At 37.2% G+C, this 16,053-nt stretch overlaps 1 protein-coding gene across 1 annotated transcript in view; it reads left to right on the top strand.

Moving 5' to 3' along the window:
• Positions 1 to 16,053, top strand: part of NUDT14 (nudix hydrolase 14) — a 63,415-nt gene that overhangs the window by 25,157 nt on the left and 22,205 nt on the right. Inside the window, exon 2 of the mRNA XM_050897548.1 lies at positions 6,151 to 6,194. Coding sequence (XP_050753505.1) covers positions 6,151 to 6,194 — 44 coding nt within the window. The remainder of the gene's footprint in view (positions 1 to 6,150; positions 6,195 to 16,053) is intronic.

Genomic DNA, 16,053 nt, shown 5'->3' with positions numbered 1-16,053 from the left:
GCATGTTTTCAGTTTACTCTTCAGAATAAAACTTTTAATAAAATCTAAGAAGTATAAACCTTTAATTACATGTGTTTAAAACATACATGTAATACAGTTTGCCATGTAGGTGTTTCAGAAGCTATCAGTTAATTGTTTTATATATAAAACAAGCAAGGCAGACTTCTCTGTGCAGCTGCTGGACTTTAGCACTGGTTCCTTGAAAGGAGACAGATCAGTGCCCAGATAAGCCTTAGCCTTTCTCCTCAGATAGCCAGCTATGACGTAGTGCTTCTATATTATGAGAAGTAGTGAATAATTGTTTCACATTCACCATCTCCATGTCATTCATGATTTTACAGGCTTCTGCTATTGTCAGCTCTTCGTGTGACGCTGTACCTAGGTTACCTTTAGCTGCATGGCATGGCCTGCTGCACCACTATCCCTTTCTCTTCTCCATCTCCAAACTCAGTAGCATTGGAAAGGTGCAGGTCTTATTTAGAACTGGGGCACCACAGCTCTAATTCACTTCCATTATTTATAAACAGATCCCATTCTTTGGGAGCATCCTTGGCGATGGTCCTTGAGGAAAGGCCTACATCTGTCTCTCTAAAATTGTGTTTAAGTACTTATTCCCTCCGTTTGAAAAAGCTACATCTACAGAGAAATTGTTGTGAGTCCCAGCAGGGCTGTACACAACAGAAGAGACCGCAGCCAAACTGAGGGGGGTTTGGTTTGTTTGGGTTGGGGCTTTTTTGAAGGCCCAGGATGGTATCAGTGTAACACTGAGATGAGTATTGGTACATGTGGAGACACATTTACCTGACGTATGAGCTGATTCAAGAGCTGCTCAGGTGGCAGACCGTGTATGGGTGCTGCCCTCAGGGAAAAGAGGGAGGAAGGCATTCAAGCTACCCCAAATAAAGAGTAGAGGGAAACTCCCAGGTGACTTGTTTCAGAGCATGTCCAGGGTCTACCACATGTGGAGCACACCCAGTATCATCACAAGATCAGTGCCAGTCAATGTTTCTTCCTACATCATTAGCACAGCATGTCCTTTTTATCTTTATTGGCTAGCCTGGGCTAAGACTTAGGCGAGTTTCTCTAGAAAGCAAAAGTTATCCTTTGCGTAGGTATCCTGACAGCAATTTGACCATGTTGTTCAGACATTATATTGCCTAAGGTAGTGGAGGAAAGCAGACAACAGCAATATCCCTGGTGCAGTGATTCTTAAGGCATTTTAGCCAGAGACAGAGAGAGTGTAGGTGGGAAAAAGAATGGTATTTTGATTATAGGCTGCAGACAAGTCCAACTTACCCATAACAGACAGTGTGAACAGGCTCCTGCCTGTAATTATGGTATTGAGCAGGTGCAGGAAGAGTCTCGGGAAAATGATTTCAAGGATGGAAGCAGGACAGAGAATGTGGAGATCAAGTATGGGTGGCATCATAAACAGCTCTGCTGGTAGGAATCACATCTGCTGAACTTTCATCCACTGTCAACACTTCTCTAGCAGAGAGCTCTTTGCAGTGCGTGGTTGTCCTGGAATCACTTGAACCAAAAGGGATTGAGTTCTCCTTGTGCAGACTGTCAAGCTGGTAGCATACCGTTGTAATTCTGACTAAGTTGTCAATGCCATTATCAAGTCAGTCTTACAGGCGAGCAGGACTTGTGACACACTATTGCACATGCAAATAGTATAGAAATGGCTATTTGTGCTTGCTTTTCAGGGTCGGGGGAGGACTGTCTTTAATTTGGATGCCTTTTTGAGGGACAGTCTTTTGACACCCTTCAGCTGCCTTTTGTCAAGGGCTTGGAAGAGTATTCTGGGGAAGCATTGCTGTATGCTTCCCCTGTTCTTAAATTTTCCTTTTGCTGTTAGAGACAGGGCAGTAGGCAGGATGGACATCTCATCTGACCTGATATGGCTTTCTTATGCAATTTGTGCTTATGTAAGTAATCTGTCTTCTGTGTAATATGAAACGAAGTTGTCTCACATGCTGCCTCTCTTGGAAGACAGCTTTATTAATTTACACATACTATATGCACTAGTTCAGCATTGCAATATCACAGAACCTGATCACTGAGCACAGAACTAGAGTGTGATTACTTTGTGATTAAAGATTTACCAAATCAGATACGTGTTATACAAGGTTGTTGCAGTATCAGAACTGCTATTCTGAACAGATAAAAACTAACCTAAAATACTTTTGACATATTTGTCTTTATAAAACATCACAGGACACAAGTCCTATTTGAAGAACAATTTTTTAAATCTTTCTCAGATGTAATGATATACTCCTTTCTGCTTCCCATCGTCAGTGTTTAGATCTCCCAGCAATCAATTATACTTATTTCTCTCACTTCATTGAGAGATACTTTGATTGTTCCATATTAGACATTGGAGAATGGACTATTTTATAATAATGCAAATAGATATGTTTATTAAAATGAAGAGCGTTAAGGGTTTGAGAGAGCTTTTGTATTTCACAAAGATACTTCTCCTTTTTGGGTGTGATGTAGACCATCAATACTTTGAATTCTTTCCAACAATTTGTAACTGTGATGATAGAAGAGCATTGTCAAAGGCCAGGATATATGGAATGGAACAGTTTAACAAGTAATCATGGCTACTTGGCTTTTAAAAGCATGAATCTTGATCAGTTTCAGTGATTAATATTTTTGTCTTAAAGATAAGATAGAGATATTATATACTGCTTGATATAGTTGGTTAGAAACTGGTTAGAATTAATGTTCTGTAAAGTATGTAAAGCAGCATAAGAACCATTGGTAACTGTTTACATGCTATTAATAATTAGCAACCTTCATACTAGTCTGTTAGGAAAGAACCACGCATTAGGTACAATAGAAACTCAACTCCATACGGTTGGGTTCGAATTACATTTGACTTGGACAATAGGGCATGAATGGGGCTCATTTGAGTTTCTGCCACTGTAAACAATGAGATGTTGGAATGTTTCATTTGTTTATTGATTTATTTATTTGGACAGGTGCAGGTTGATCATATGAAATAATTTTTTATTCAAATATAGGCAGAAAATAGCTTAACAAACATTGTCCAGTCAGAGTGTATGATGATAACCAACATCTTGAATGGAGAGACTCAAATTAGTTTAGCCTGTGGCTGGTTTTGAATTTGGGTCTTAAACTAATCAAATTGTGTTCTAGAGAAAGCGCTTTATGTGCTGTCCAGCCACTTAGAAAATAAAAAGTATAGATTTTATTTTCTGATTAATTTCTTTTTAGTTCCTTCTTTTACTTTCTGTTAAAAATTATGTGCACGTCTGTGAGGTAGATTCTGTTAATGCTAATGGAGCTCATCCTTGAGAAGAGGTCATTCAAATCTGATGGATCCCATCTGGATGAGGATGATTCTCTAGGGTGTAATTTTCCTCAGCTATTTGAAACCCTTTCATAAGTGCTCCAAAGCAATCAGGTTCTATAATTTGCAAAATGATGGCAGGAGGAAAGAGCCAAGAAGATTGTTGCTGGGATCATACATTAGGAAGTAGTATCACAGGACTAATAGCCTAAATTAATGCAAGGAGAGCCTTGATTCAGGCTTTTTTGTCTTCTCCATCAGCTGGACACCCGCATTTCTCCCAAGTGGACACTACAAAGGGAGAATGGATGATGGTAGCACATCTTACCATTTGGGGCAGGGGAAGGTTGAAACTGTAGAAGCAATATGAAGGTACATGCAGAAGACATTATCCTTGGTCCACAGTTTCCCAACTCACTCATGTCAAATGGAAAATTGCACAGCAATCTTGAAACAAGAGAAAATCCCACAAATACATGTCTTACAGGTAGAAATAAACCTACAAAAGGATTGAGCGGACCTTACACATTTAATACCTTAAATTATCTTACCGCACAACATAGCCTATGCTATTAAGTTCAAGTGTTGCAATTATGTGTTGCATCATAGTCCTTTCAAAGTTGTTCCTTTATCTCTCACCAGGTGGAACGGATTGGATATACGCTCAGCTTGATAAACAGTGGCTTTAATATTTCAGTTCACACTGAGAATTTGCTGTCTTTATTTCTCATTCAACATTATATTGCATTTAAACAATGACAGGGTGTCGTGTTTTAACCCCAGCCGGCAACTAAGCCCCACACAGCCGCTCACTTACTCCCCCATGGTGGGATGGGGGAGAGAATCCAAAGAGTAAAAGTGACAAAACTCGTGGGTGACAGTTTAATAGGTAAAGCAAAAGTTGTGCATGCAAGCAAAGCAAAATAAGGAATTCATTCACCACCTCCCACCGGCAGGCAGGTGTTCAGCCATCTCCAGGAAAGCAGGACTCCATCATGCATAACGGTTACTTGGGAAGACAAACACCATCACTCCGAATGTCTTCCCCTTCCTTCTCCTTCCCCCAGCTTTATATGCTGAGCATGACGTCATATGGTATGGAATATCCCTTTGGTCAGTTGGGGTCAGCTGTCCCGGCTGTGTCCCCTCCCAACTTCTTGTGCACCCCTAGCCTCCTTGCTGGTGGGGTGGGGTGAGAAGCAGAAAAGGCCTTGACTCTGTGTAAGCACTGCTCAGCAATAACGAAAGCATCCCTGTATTATCAACACTGTTTCCAGCACAAATCCAAAACATAGCCCCGTACTAGCTACTATGAAGAAAATTAACTCTATCCCAGCCAAAACCAGCACACAGGGCTTCTCTTCTAATGCACACATTTGATTCCTGTCAATGCTAACAGAAGGTATGTGCAGACACCAATGGAAGAGTAGATTAGAGTTTCTCTTGAGGTGAACAACTGTTTATAATTAGAGTTGTGGGAATGAAGAAAAAACCAGCTAGCAAGCAGTCACTCTTCCAAAAAGCTTGGTAAACTCATAAAGCTCAGGAGCTTAATCTCTGAACCAGAGTGCTTGTTATCTAATCCCCACCAGCTGTTGTGTACTTGGTAGCCATGACATCTGTAATAGAGCTGAAGGGCCTGTCTATATTGGTTGGCACCTTTACCCACCAACTGAACTTGATTCTTCTTTCATTGCTCACATTTACCTGCTTTAAATCATTAACCAGTTGCTCAGGATTTGATCATCCATTTAACCATACTTTATAATAGAGAGCTTGTGCTGCTTTTCACATTAAGCATATTTTAGGTATGTAGGTTTTCAGCAGGTCTAGTTTTTGCCTTGCTAATAAGAGAAAGGTATCAACCAAAAGAATTTCCTCTGGTTGCATACTGATTCCTTACATAGACTTAAAACTGACCTAGGAGTGAAATCTCTTGAGTTGTATTTCAGCTGAAAAATACTGTCACACTTCTAATAAGCAGGGTAAAGAATTATATACATGTCTCTGTTAACTGCTGTGTATGAATTGGTATAGGTGATTATAGAAGATAGAATATAAATGTAAGCGACTGTATGTGTTCATTATAACTGTGGAAGAATGCTTGTTTTCAGGGATAAGTTTCAGCTGTGCTGTAGTGGATGTCATTCTTTTTAAGACAGCAGAGGACAGAAATTGGCCCAACTTGAGAAAATAATCCATTTTATGTCTCCCAGTTCGTGGGTGAGTGCTGTGACTTCAAGCCTACTGTTAGACAGTATCCTCACCACCACAAACAGTGCAGAGTAACAGCTGTTGTGTAGAATGGAGCGCGATCTCTTCATGTTAGACGTATCGTGGACAAAACTACTATTTTGGGCCTTGTAAGGAGTTAGAGGGAAGGATGTCTTGTTCCTAGATCCCCAATGAGTTTATTTAGGAGGTAAGTGCTGAGCTGTCCTCCTAAGATAAGACCATTTCTGGACATGGAAGAACATAGATCTATGGGTAATTTTACTGGTTAAAACTTAGCTGCTTATAGCTTCCTAGCACCTGAATGGTTAGATTGGGCATCTGAAGTTGATACTGTTGCCAAAATTGGGCCCAAAGACTACCATAGTCTTAAGTTAGCTGTCAGCATAATATTGTGGATCTAAGAGTTTGAACTGTCCTAAGACAGTTCTCAGCTTCTATACTTACTGTCAAAATCTACAATAATGGCCTCATAAATACAACCAGCTATACCAAGTTTTCAAAGAAATGCCTGTTAAATTTTGTTAAATTTCATTATAGTCGTTTTTCACTTGGAATTAATTTTACTGATGGATTTATTTGTTTTTTTCCCCCAGAATGGCACCAAGAAGTTCTGGGATTTTATGAGGACACATGACAGGTAACAGATGGAATCATGTTATTGCCTTTTGTCTTTATGTTGTATTAAAATCTCATGGTTCATTATGTTTTCAGTAAGTTTTGTCTGTGCTTGACTTTTCAAATATTAGAGCTTGCCACATGATGTATTCTACATTTTAATGATTACATAGAAGATGGAATTGAAAGTTTGGATTGCATGAAATATTCTTTTCTGAGTGTTAATATCACCTGAAGGAAGGACTCCGCCCCCCACATACTTAACCCTGTTGTTATTTGTGCCGTTAAATCGTCTAGTCCCAAGTATGTGACCATACTCTCTCACCTGTGAATATACAATCCCAGGTATTGCCCTAATAGAAAGACTGTTAAAAACAATCTAAAGTTATGGTCATAGTGTTTGATTTTTTTCACTGGCAATTACTTGGAATAAGGTAGAGATTCTTTTTTATGCTTGAGTAAATCCTAGTATTATGCTAACTTTTTTATTTTAATCCTCTCCATCACTGCTATAGAAGGATGTTTTAGGCAAAGCCTAATTCAAGTAACGTTACAAATGCCTGAAACCTTTCAGGCCCTCCATTCGGCACACCAACACCCTTTCCTAAGCACACGGGAAGAAATGTATGGCCAGCAACTTTGTTTTGTCTTTCCAATTGTATTTCTCCTATCAAGGAAAAAAAGCAGTTAACTCCTGACTTCAAAGATCAGTTCATGCAAAATTATAACAAATAGGGTATATATGAAACAGACCCAGTCTCCGAGTTATTAAATACTAAAATATTCATATGTCTTTTTTTTAAAGTATAAATATTTAATGTAGTCACTGAAAATTCAGGTACTAGAAGATAAAAAGCAAAGGTAACAACTTTTCCCTAGAAAAAGCTTTTCTAGATCTATTAAATGTAAAAAATGTAGCAAAACACTAATGGCATAAGAAATTGTGACTTATAACCAGAACCACGTTGAGACATGTATTCTTCTTGTGCGTGAAATAAGTAGGTAAAATCAATTGCATTTTTGGAAATTCTTCTCTGTTGGAACCCTCTAAATCCTTACAGTGAGTCTTTGTGTGTGTAGGTACCTGGGATGGACATAAAGTGATAGCAACACTTTTTGTCAATATAAAGATTATGAAGGCGAAAGTTCCAGGAAGACTGGGAAAATATTAGATAGATTAAAAATGCGTGTACTGTTTGAGAATGAGGACAGAAAAGGGAGTGATATTTCGATACTGAACTTCACACTTGCTTTTGGAATTTGCCTGGAAGACAGTTCTGTCTTTGCACTTTGTCTATCCATATGGGCATGTGCCTGAATTTATGATGGCAGATACAAAGGCTGAAATGATAATTGATTGCTGGAAATTTAATATATGCCCTGTACTTTCAAGCAAGTGAATCCAGCCTCAAGTCACACTGCTGAGAACATGACTTCCAGATGAATAATTTGTATTACTATTTTTGTTTAAACTTTAGTTTATCGCTCTGTGATAATGTGTGAATATATGCAACTAACTGAGTGGGGTAAATATTAAAGGATCAGTTTTCCATGAACTTCTTGGGAACAGTATTTCTGAAGGACTTTTGTGGACATTTTTAAAATAGTTGAGAACATAACTGTATAAAAAGGCTGCGGCCACATGTCATGCCAGTCATCTCTGGTCACATAACATTTGTTAGCTTCAGATGTACAACAGCTGCCATCCTAACTTATTAGTGACTACTGTTGAACTGTAGAATGTCTAACACTCTTTCACAAGTAAATTCAATGCAACTTCTGACACCAAAGGTAATAATGTGAACTTTCTGTATAGGAAATCCATGTTTTTACATAAATTCTATTTGTGAATATGAAGCCAATTATTATCAGATAAATTGGTCAGGTTCAAAATTCCTTATAATGCATTAAAGCCCTACATTTTACTGTATTTTAATAGGATAGCTGTGATGCTAGTTATATGGAAAAGTCACGTCGTCTCATTGCTGAAGATTATAGAGGACTTCATACTTAGAGGGCTCTTAGAGGTTCATTACTCTTAATGAAGGATAAAGTCTTGAAGAAGAGGAGGGGTTTCCGGGACACATGTCCTGTTGGTCACGATTTCCTAGTGCGTATGTCTTCTTCAGGAAGATTGTAGGTGTTTTCCATAATGAAGATCCCTTTTCCACAATACTTTCTCAAAAGTATTCTAAACTTATTTTACTTCTGAAAATGCTGTAACAGTGTTAAATGCTCCAAGTTTTTTTAATAAGGCTGTTTATCTAAATTGAACATACACATTGGAATGCCAGATCTGTAAAGTACACATATGTATATATTATATATTTAAATATAATTGATATGTATACTGAATTTAATGATGCTGAATAAAAAAAAAATACTGTGCTAATCATATAAAACCAGACATTGAGCCTAACTCGTGTCTTTATCTGTCATCCTCTTTCAGCAGCACAAGTAAACATGTGCTTAAGACTGACTTCCTTGCTGTATGACAGTGAACTGAGAGCTTATGTGCTGGGTTCCTTTGGGACCCCAGTGTTCTTTCTCATTTCAAATGAGGTCAACATAAGCCAATATTCAATAGATTTGTATCAGAATATAGACTTGATACAGGAAAATATTTAGCAAGAGAGATTAAGTTATTTTTATATAAATCTATCCTTTCCAACTGTTCAGATGAACAGCTGATTAAATTATACAAAGACAAAAACATGAGGACTGCAGTAGTCATTTCATTTGCCTTAAGCGTGAGTCACCTTTTAAAATCTCACTATATATTGCAGTAGGACAAGATCATTTAACCATATGCAAGCTGGCGTAACACTAGCACAAGCTAAAATAGCAGAATTTTTATTAGATATTACTTTTTTTTTCCTCTTTTCTTTCTTCTTAGTTGTTGCAGATCTGGGCTTGAGTCTACAGTGTGTGGCTCCTGAGCTTTCTTAAGATCAAGACCATTTAAAACTAGAGTATCAGTCCTGGAGTCACCTCTGCTTTACATAGTTTGTAATTTATGCTGAACAAATAATTGCTTACTCTCAATCCCTCCATGCCACTTAGAGACAAAAAAAAAGTTTTGTGCAAAATTATTACTGGTCACACAATAAACTGTTACCAAGGCAAACCTTCAAAACCTGTGCTGTCAAAAGTCAACTGAGTGTCAGTATAGACAGAAGAAGCAGCACTTCTTACCATATTTAGGTTTAAAGTGTAACGGAAGGAAGACCCAGGACACAAAGACATACCCATGAAGAGCAGTTAAGTCCCGGAACCCTTTGCCCGGAGAGGCTGAGGAATCTCCATCCTTGGAGAAATTCAAACCTTGACTGGACAAGGCTCTGAGAAATCAGACCTAACTTAGAAGTTAGCCTGATTTTGAGCAGGAGGTTGGATCAGGTGATCTCCAAAAGTCTCTTACAACCTGAAGGTTTCTACGATTTTATAAGTAGATTAAATACTTAATGAATGTTAAGTTCACATCTGACAACTGTCAAAAATTTGTAAACTTGTCAAGAAATCTGTCAACTTACAAGCCATTCTTCTATTGGAAAACAATGCGTTTACTATTGTTCTTGTCCTGCGGAGTTACATTTAAGTTAATCTTTCTTTGAAACATGCAGATGAACATTATCAGCGCTCATTGCAAGGTTTTATTACGTCGTTAGAAACAACAGTGAAGATGACTAAAAATGAATGAAGAAAAAAAAATCCTTGATTACCTCATTTCTGTTGTAATTATTGAACAAGTTTATTGAGGTGGTGCTCGGAAGTGTTATGTAATTCTGGCCTATTGTGTTAGGCAGTGACACACAGCAAAAGGTGCATTCTGCAGTTATTTTATGCACTGCTTGCTTTTCTAATTAAGTTTACTTTTCCTCTGAATACTCAGCTGATGTGTTTGCTCATTATTAAACATAGCCTTATGAAAATCAAGCAGAGTGCAAGCGACAAAAATTTAAATGCGAGGTGTATTTCAAGATGCTTCTTAGACTTGGGTCTATCGGAACTAGTTAGCAATTTGTGGTGGTGTGATTTGTGGGGGGAGGAGTTGTTAATTTTTTTTAAGGTCGCTGCTTTTAAAAATAAAAAACTTGATCAGGAGGACTTTTTCCTTCTGCAAATTTATGGTGATTTTCTGTCAGAAATAAAAACGTACCAAATATTACAAAGTAATCATCGATGCCTGTAACAAAAACTTATTCTCTAAAACCAGACTCATGTTCCAGTTATATTCTCCCTCATCCTAATTTTGCTATATTTAGTACAGTAAGAGCCTGAAATGTAATACTTAAGTTTTACATTCATCTACTTTATAAAGCAATAGAGCAAGTTCGTTTCAGGTTTCAGCAACTCCCCTTAAACAGATTCAAGGCTTTTAAAAGACATGATTTGGGAACAGATGAAGGTCAGTGTACAGTCATGTGCCTGCTTTTGTGCTTTGAGTAATAACGTTCGAGAACAGGAACATAACCGTACCTTTTGCTGGTTCACAAGTAAAAGGACAGCTTTCCAATTGCATTGTGAATGGATATAAAGCAAAATTATGGCTACTTCTCTATTTAAAAGTATGAAAAAAATCACCGTAAGGTACACTACATTTAAAAGAAAAACAAATATGAGGAGACTGAATTGCATGCAAGATTGTTATGTGAGTTCCTCTCAACTCTGAAAATATCATGTGACAAGGAAAAGGCATTTGGACTAAAAAACTTACAACTGTGCCTGTGCATGGTACCCTTTTTATGCTATGTTTTTACCTACAAAAACATGTCACAGTGGCTCAGTAATAGTTCCTGACTTAAGAATTCTTAATGGAAAAAACTTTACATCTTTTCTTATCTCTCTAAAAAGAGGAGGAAGTAATATTCCTGCCTTATAAGATTGGCTTCTTTTAAGTAAAGAGATTAATTTATTTCACATTTAAAACAAATTAATTCCTAATTTAATTGTTTGCCAGAAAAGAGGCTTTATACTTTATCTATGACAAAGACAACTGAAAAGCATAGTTTTCCATCAGGAGGGAGTTTGCAGGGTGAAGGAAACGAAGGCAATCTGCACCTCAACGTGTTGTCTCCTGCAGGTACCAGCGCTGGGGGTAAACAGAAAGAGGTTCTCGAGGCAAGTTAAAAATGAACATAACTCAGAACGGGAGGATGAATATACTCAACCAGTCGCTCTCTGCTCTGAAGTTACCTGGCCGAGTGCTGGCTTCTGCGCGCCGCTGAAGTCGGGGAGCGCGGCTGCACAGGGGGTAGCGAGGAATGGTGCCGCCGAGCAGCTGTGCCAGGAGCCTGCCGCACCCCCGGCCCTGGCCACGAGAGCCGGCCAGGTGATGGGTCGCTAGAGCCACGCCAGTGGCCTGGAGGAGCCGGGGTTGCTATTCTGGCTCCGTGGCTGTAGCAGGCAGCTATGGAGGCAGGGGGGAAGTCATGTGCCCTGACCACATTATAGGAGTGGATTAAATTCCTTCTCCTATTTCATACGCCAGATCATTTGGGCTTTATGGAAACTTAATCCCGTATGTATTTTTCTGGTTTATGTCCTAGTGTATTATAAGACACCATGAAATTTAACTCAGATGCTTCCTTTGTGCAAGAATTATCACAGTAGCTTTAAAATGGGTAAAATAAAGCTTTTTAACATCTTCATAGGTAAAAAAAAAATAATTCTTTCTTGGGTGGCATGTGTCTTTTATGTGCAATGATGTGCTGTTGTGCTGTAAACCTTGTCTGTCTTTGTAATGTCTCCTCCAGGGTGTCAATGGTGTGGAATTTTCTTGATTAGCTTCAAAGATAGCGCAGAAGATAATGCACTGTTTAAAATAAACTGGATGTAGTTCAACAAACAACAAAAATGATGAAAAGTTTAGGGAAATAATAGCTGAGAGAAGGTAATGATGGCTGGGCATGTTCATGCAAAGGATAACACAACTGAAGAGAAAAATTACTACTTATCACAAAAACGTAAAGGAATGTTATAAAGCAGGCCGGAATCATTTAATTTCATCAGTATCAATGACAGAACAAGAAATGGTGTCTCATGTGGAAAGTATTTTTTAAATTAAACACTAAGAAACCGTTTTTACCAATAGGCAATAAGACAATCTAGGAAGGCGTGTTTTGTAATCACTGTCATTGAAAACACTCAGGTCTAGATTTAGTATCTGTCTATCAAGGATGCTATCAGGATAATGATATTTTTCCTGCTATTAGAAGGAAAAAATGTAGTAGCCTATCAGTTTTCTTCAACCCAAGTAATTACACGATTTGTTTGCATATGATATTTGCAAATAAAATGCACTTAATGCTTGTGGTTTTTTGTTTTTCATTTTTGGGGTTTTTTAAGCGAAGACTCGACACATCCTCTGCTTATGTGCCAGGAATTCTGCAGGCGTATTTTCTGTCTTTTAAGATGTCCTATTATGTTGTTACCTTAGGATCCGATCTAAATAAAATCATAGCAACGAGGCAAAAATAAACATATTTGATGCTGTAAAGTTATCAGAGAAAAACACAAAATCAAAAGCCAAATTTTAAGATTCTCATTTCACCTTTTTAAGTATGTGATATGAAAGCACCATATAGCATATAAACTCTTCTCTGCTATATCACTGAAATAGGGTAAAGTGGCAATAAAATCTTTATTGAGGGCATTGCTTCATTGGGAAGTTAAATGTTTGCCTAATTTTAAGAACGGAATCCATAAAAATTCTTAAAACTAAGCAAGTACGCAAGAGTTTTGGCTGATTAGTCATAAATTTCTAAATACAGGTTTCTGGTATCCGGATTAGAGGCATCTTGTTTTTACACCTTTAGGGATTTCATTTTTTAGTATTTGCAATAATACGCAAAATAAGTGGATGTGTTTATTCTCTTACAGTCACTGAAATCAAGAATAGTCTTCCCTCTGCTTCCAGGTCGTTTTGAAATAAACGTGTTCTGTCTGAAGAGTGCCAAAAGTTTTTACATGGTCTAGAGACAGTAGCATGGTCATGGCCTGCATTTGGGATTGGTAAAAATAATCTTATGAAAGCTAGGAAATGTTCTGTAATCGGAGTGCCTGTATTTTTAGAATTTTATCTGAAAGTATCTCTTGGAAAAGAGGAAACTATTGAAACTGTTATTCTAGAAATGGGAAAATCAGGTAAATTGTGAACAACTGCCAGTTTCTCAGTCTATGTTTCTCACTAATGGTAGTGAGACTATACATTTATACCTGGCAAAAGATTGTGTTATTCACTTCATATTTGGTTTTTGGTAGGTAAGAAACAAAGTTGCTGGTTTGTCCATTACTTTAGCTGGGGCAGAACACTCAAGCTTTTTATTTTGTGAGCTGTCCTTGAAACCTGATATTGTTTTAAAACTTTGATTTTTTGCCATTTCAGAATGGAGACATACTTACGCATTTTAGATGGATTATTTATTGGTCTTACGATGTGATAGCATTTATAAATGGCAGTTTCACAAATAATTAGGGATTGGAACAAAAGCCCATCAGGCTCTGACATCTGTTGCACATAATGCCCACAAAGCTTTATTTAATCAAATAAGTTAGCATAAAACCTGAATTTATTTATTAAAATATTTTGTTGAAAGAATCCCATTGAGATGCAATGTGTCATTTCCAAGGGTATCCTGGGATACGGGCCAAGATATGACACTTAAAGAATGTTATTGAGAGCAACGTGCTTTGATGTCTCGTTTATTTTGCAGTTGAATTTACTTTCTATTTTTTTCTTTGTTATATGAAAACAGGGTGCTGGAAGGATTGTTTATTCCAAAGAAGTTGTCCTGCATCATATTTTCTGGTTGGGTACAAATTACTACTTTACAAGTAGATAGAGATTATGTTTTAAAAGTGCATGTGTATGGATTTGTTAGCACTTCTTAATTCATTCTTCCACCGGTCTGATGATTAACCAAACATATGCTTCCTGCTTTATGGTGTCATGAACAACTTCCTGCTGCAGTTCAGTTTACTGAAACCAATCTTCCTTTTGATTTTTTCCAAAGTAACATTTATTTTCTTAAGCATACATGTCTCACCACTTTATTCTGGTTTTACTTGGTATTAAATATTTACGTTGTATTGGAGAAAGCATTCAAATTTCATCAGAATACAGAAGTCTTCTAGACGTCTCTAATTATCTTTTGCCAAATCCACTTTATCTGTGATTAGTATGAAAGGCTGAATGTTTTTGTCAGGAGCTTATAGCTTTGCTTTTGTAATAGGCTGCATTTTAAGCAGCCAATTGGATTGGTGTTGGCTTTTGAAAAATGTAAAATGCTTTGAAGGAAGACTTAAATGAACCAGTAAAGATTGTGCAAGCACACACATTTAATCTCAGGACTATCTGCATTATAGTTAAAGCTCTGGGAAACTAAAGGAATTGCACTGGAGAATAATCAAAGGGTACAGCTTTATTACATGTCTGTTCTGAAAACGAAGGGACTGTTTTCTCTGGCTTAAGATACTAGGTGCTGCTCTGATAAAAGGAAGAAGACAGCACTTTAGATACCACATTAGAAGCTTTCAGGGACGTGTCCCAACTGTGAAATGGATGATTAATTTGAATACAGAAGTGACACAGGGGCTACATGCAATTCTTTCTCATGGTCACCAAAAATAATTTTGAAAGAACTTAAAATGAAGTAGGCCCTCCTGAAGGATGAATCCTCCCCAAGAATTGCTTTTGATTGTTAGCTCTCAAACAAGTTTGGGGTTTTTTTGATTATCACTTTAAAATTGAAAGTGCAGTCATTTCTGATTTGAACAAGAAAAGGACACTTGTTCACTAACATGCTTTAATCCTGACCTGGGGTGTTTCTCAAACATAATATTTTAAAAAGACTAGATGGAATTATAGTCTTGACATGGAAAACAATATGAAAGATCACTTTGTCAACACTGTATGAACAAAGAAAGACAAATTCATATAACTTCAAGAAGAAAAACAAATTTATACTTTAAAGCTAAAATAATTATAGGACTTTTAAATGTTTTATTTATTTTCTTACTAACTTTCCTTCTAGTATGATTCATAAGTCTTGACATTTTCTCCCTTGTGAGCCATATAGGCAAAAAAATTACATGTATGTTTTATATTCACATGCTCTCCAGCTGAGATGAATACATCTCTAAATACTTCTGTGGTTGCACACTACATTTGATTATTTTCTTGTATCAAAGGGATTTTTAATACCAAATATCTGTTGAGAGTCAAGGGGACTGATTAAATCAATTACTTGCTTTTATTCCTGCATGCTATTTTTGTGTTTCTTTTTTGGAATCTGCCATTCTTTTTTCATTGTCGTCTTTGAGAATGGTAACTGAATTACCGCAGGCTCTGATAGTGTTGTGGGGGTTCTGGTGTTTTGGTTTGGTTTGTTTGTTGCATTTTTTTAAAATCAAATAACATTACTTCCTAAAGTCTCCACTCTGGAGCTGAGATTATTGTTTGTAAGCAGCACAAACAATATTACAGACTTCCAACTAATTTTGAGGTAATTTTTAGCCTTTAAAAGTAGGTGGAAGTGGCTGAGGTTAATAGCTGGGAAGCCCTGGCTTTCAATGTTAACGTCAGTCTTTTTTTAGGTGCTTTATCTTCCATTATTCAATTCTGATCACAATTTGTGTGTGACGCACACATAGCCATGCTAGACACAAGGAGATCCTAAGTTGCTCTTACAATGATTAAAGAAAGGTCAGTTTCTTTGCCCATACTACCTCATCAATTACTTAGCATGCTATAGTATTAGTACAAGATTATCATTAAAAATCCTCATCTCCAGCCTTGAGAGTCCTGTTTTGTTCACAGAAACATGAGAATCTTGTCCTTTTCTTTGCTATTACTGTACTGTGATTTTTTTTTAACGATT

Source organism: Gymnogyps californianus, chromosome 5 (genome assembly GCF_018139145.2).
Source record: "Gymnogyps californianus isolate 813 chromosome 5, ASM1813914v2, whole genome shotgun sequence".
Classification (NCBI taxonomy): domain Eukaryota; kingdom Metazoa; phylum Chordata; class Aves; order Accipitriformes; family Cathartidae; genus Gymnogyps; species Gymnogyps californianus.
This window is presented reverse-complemented; position numbering and strand designations above follow the sequence as displayed.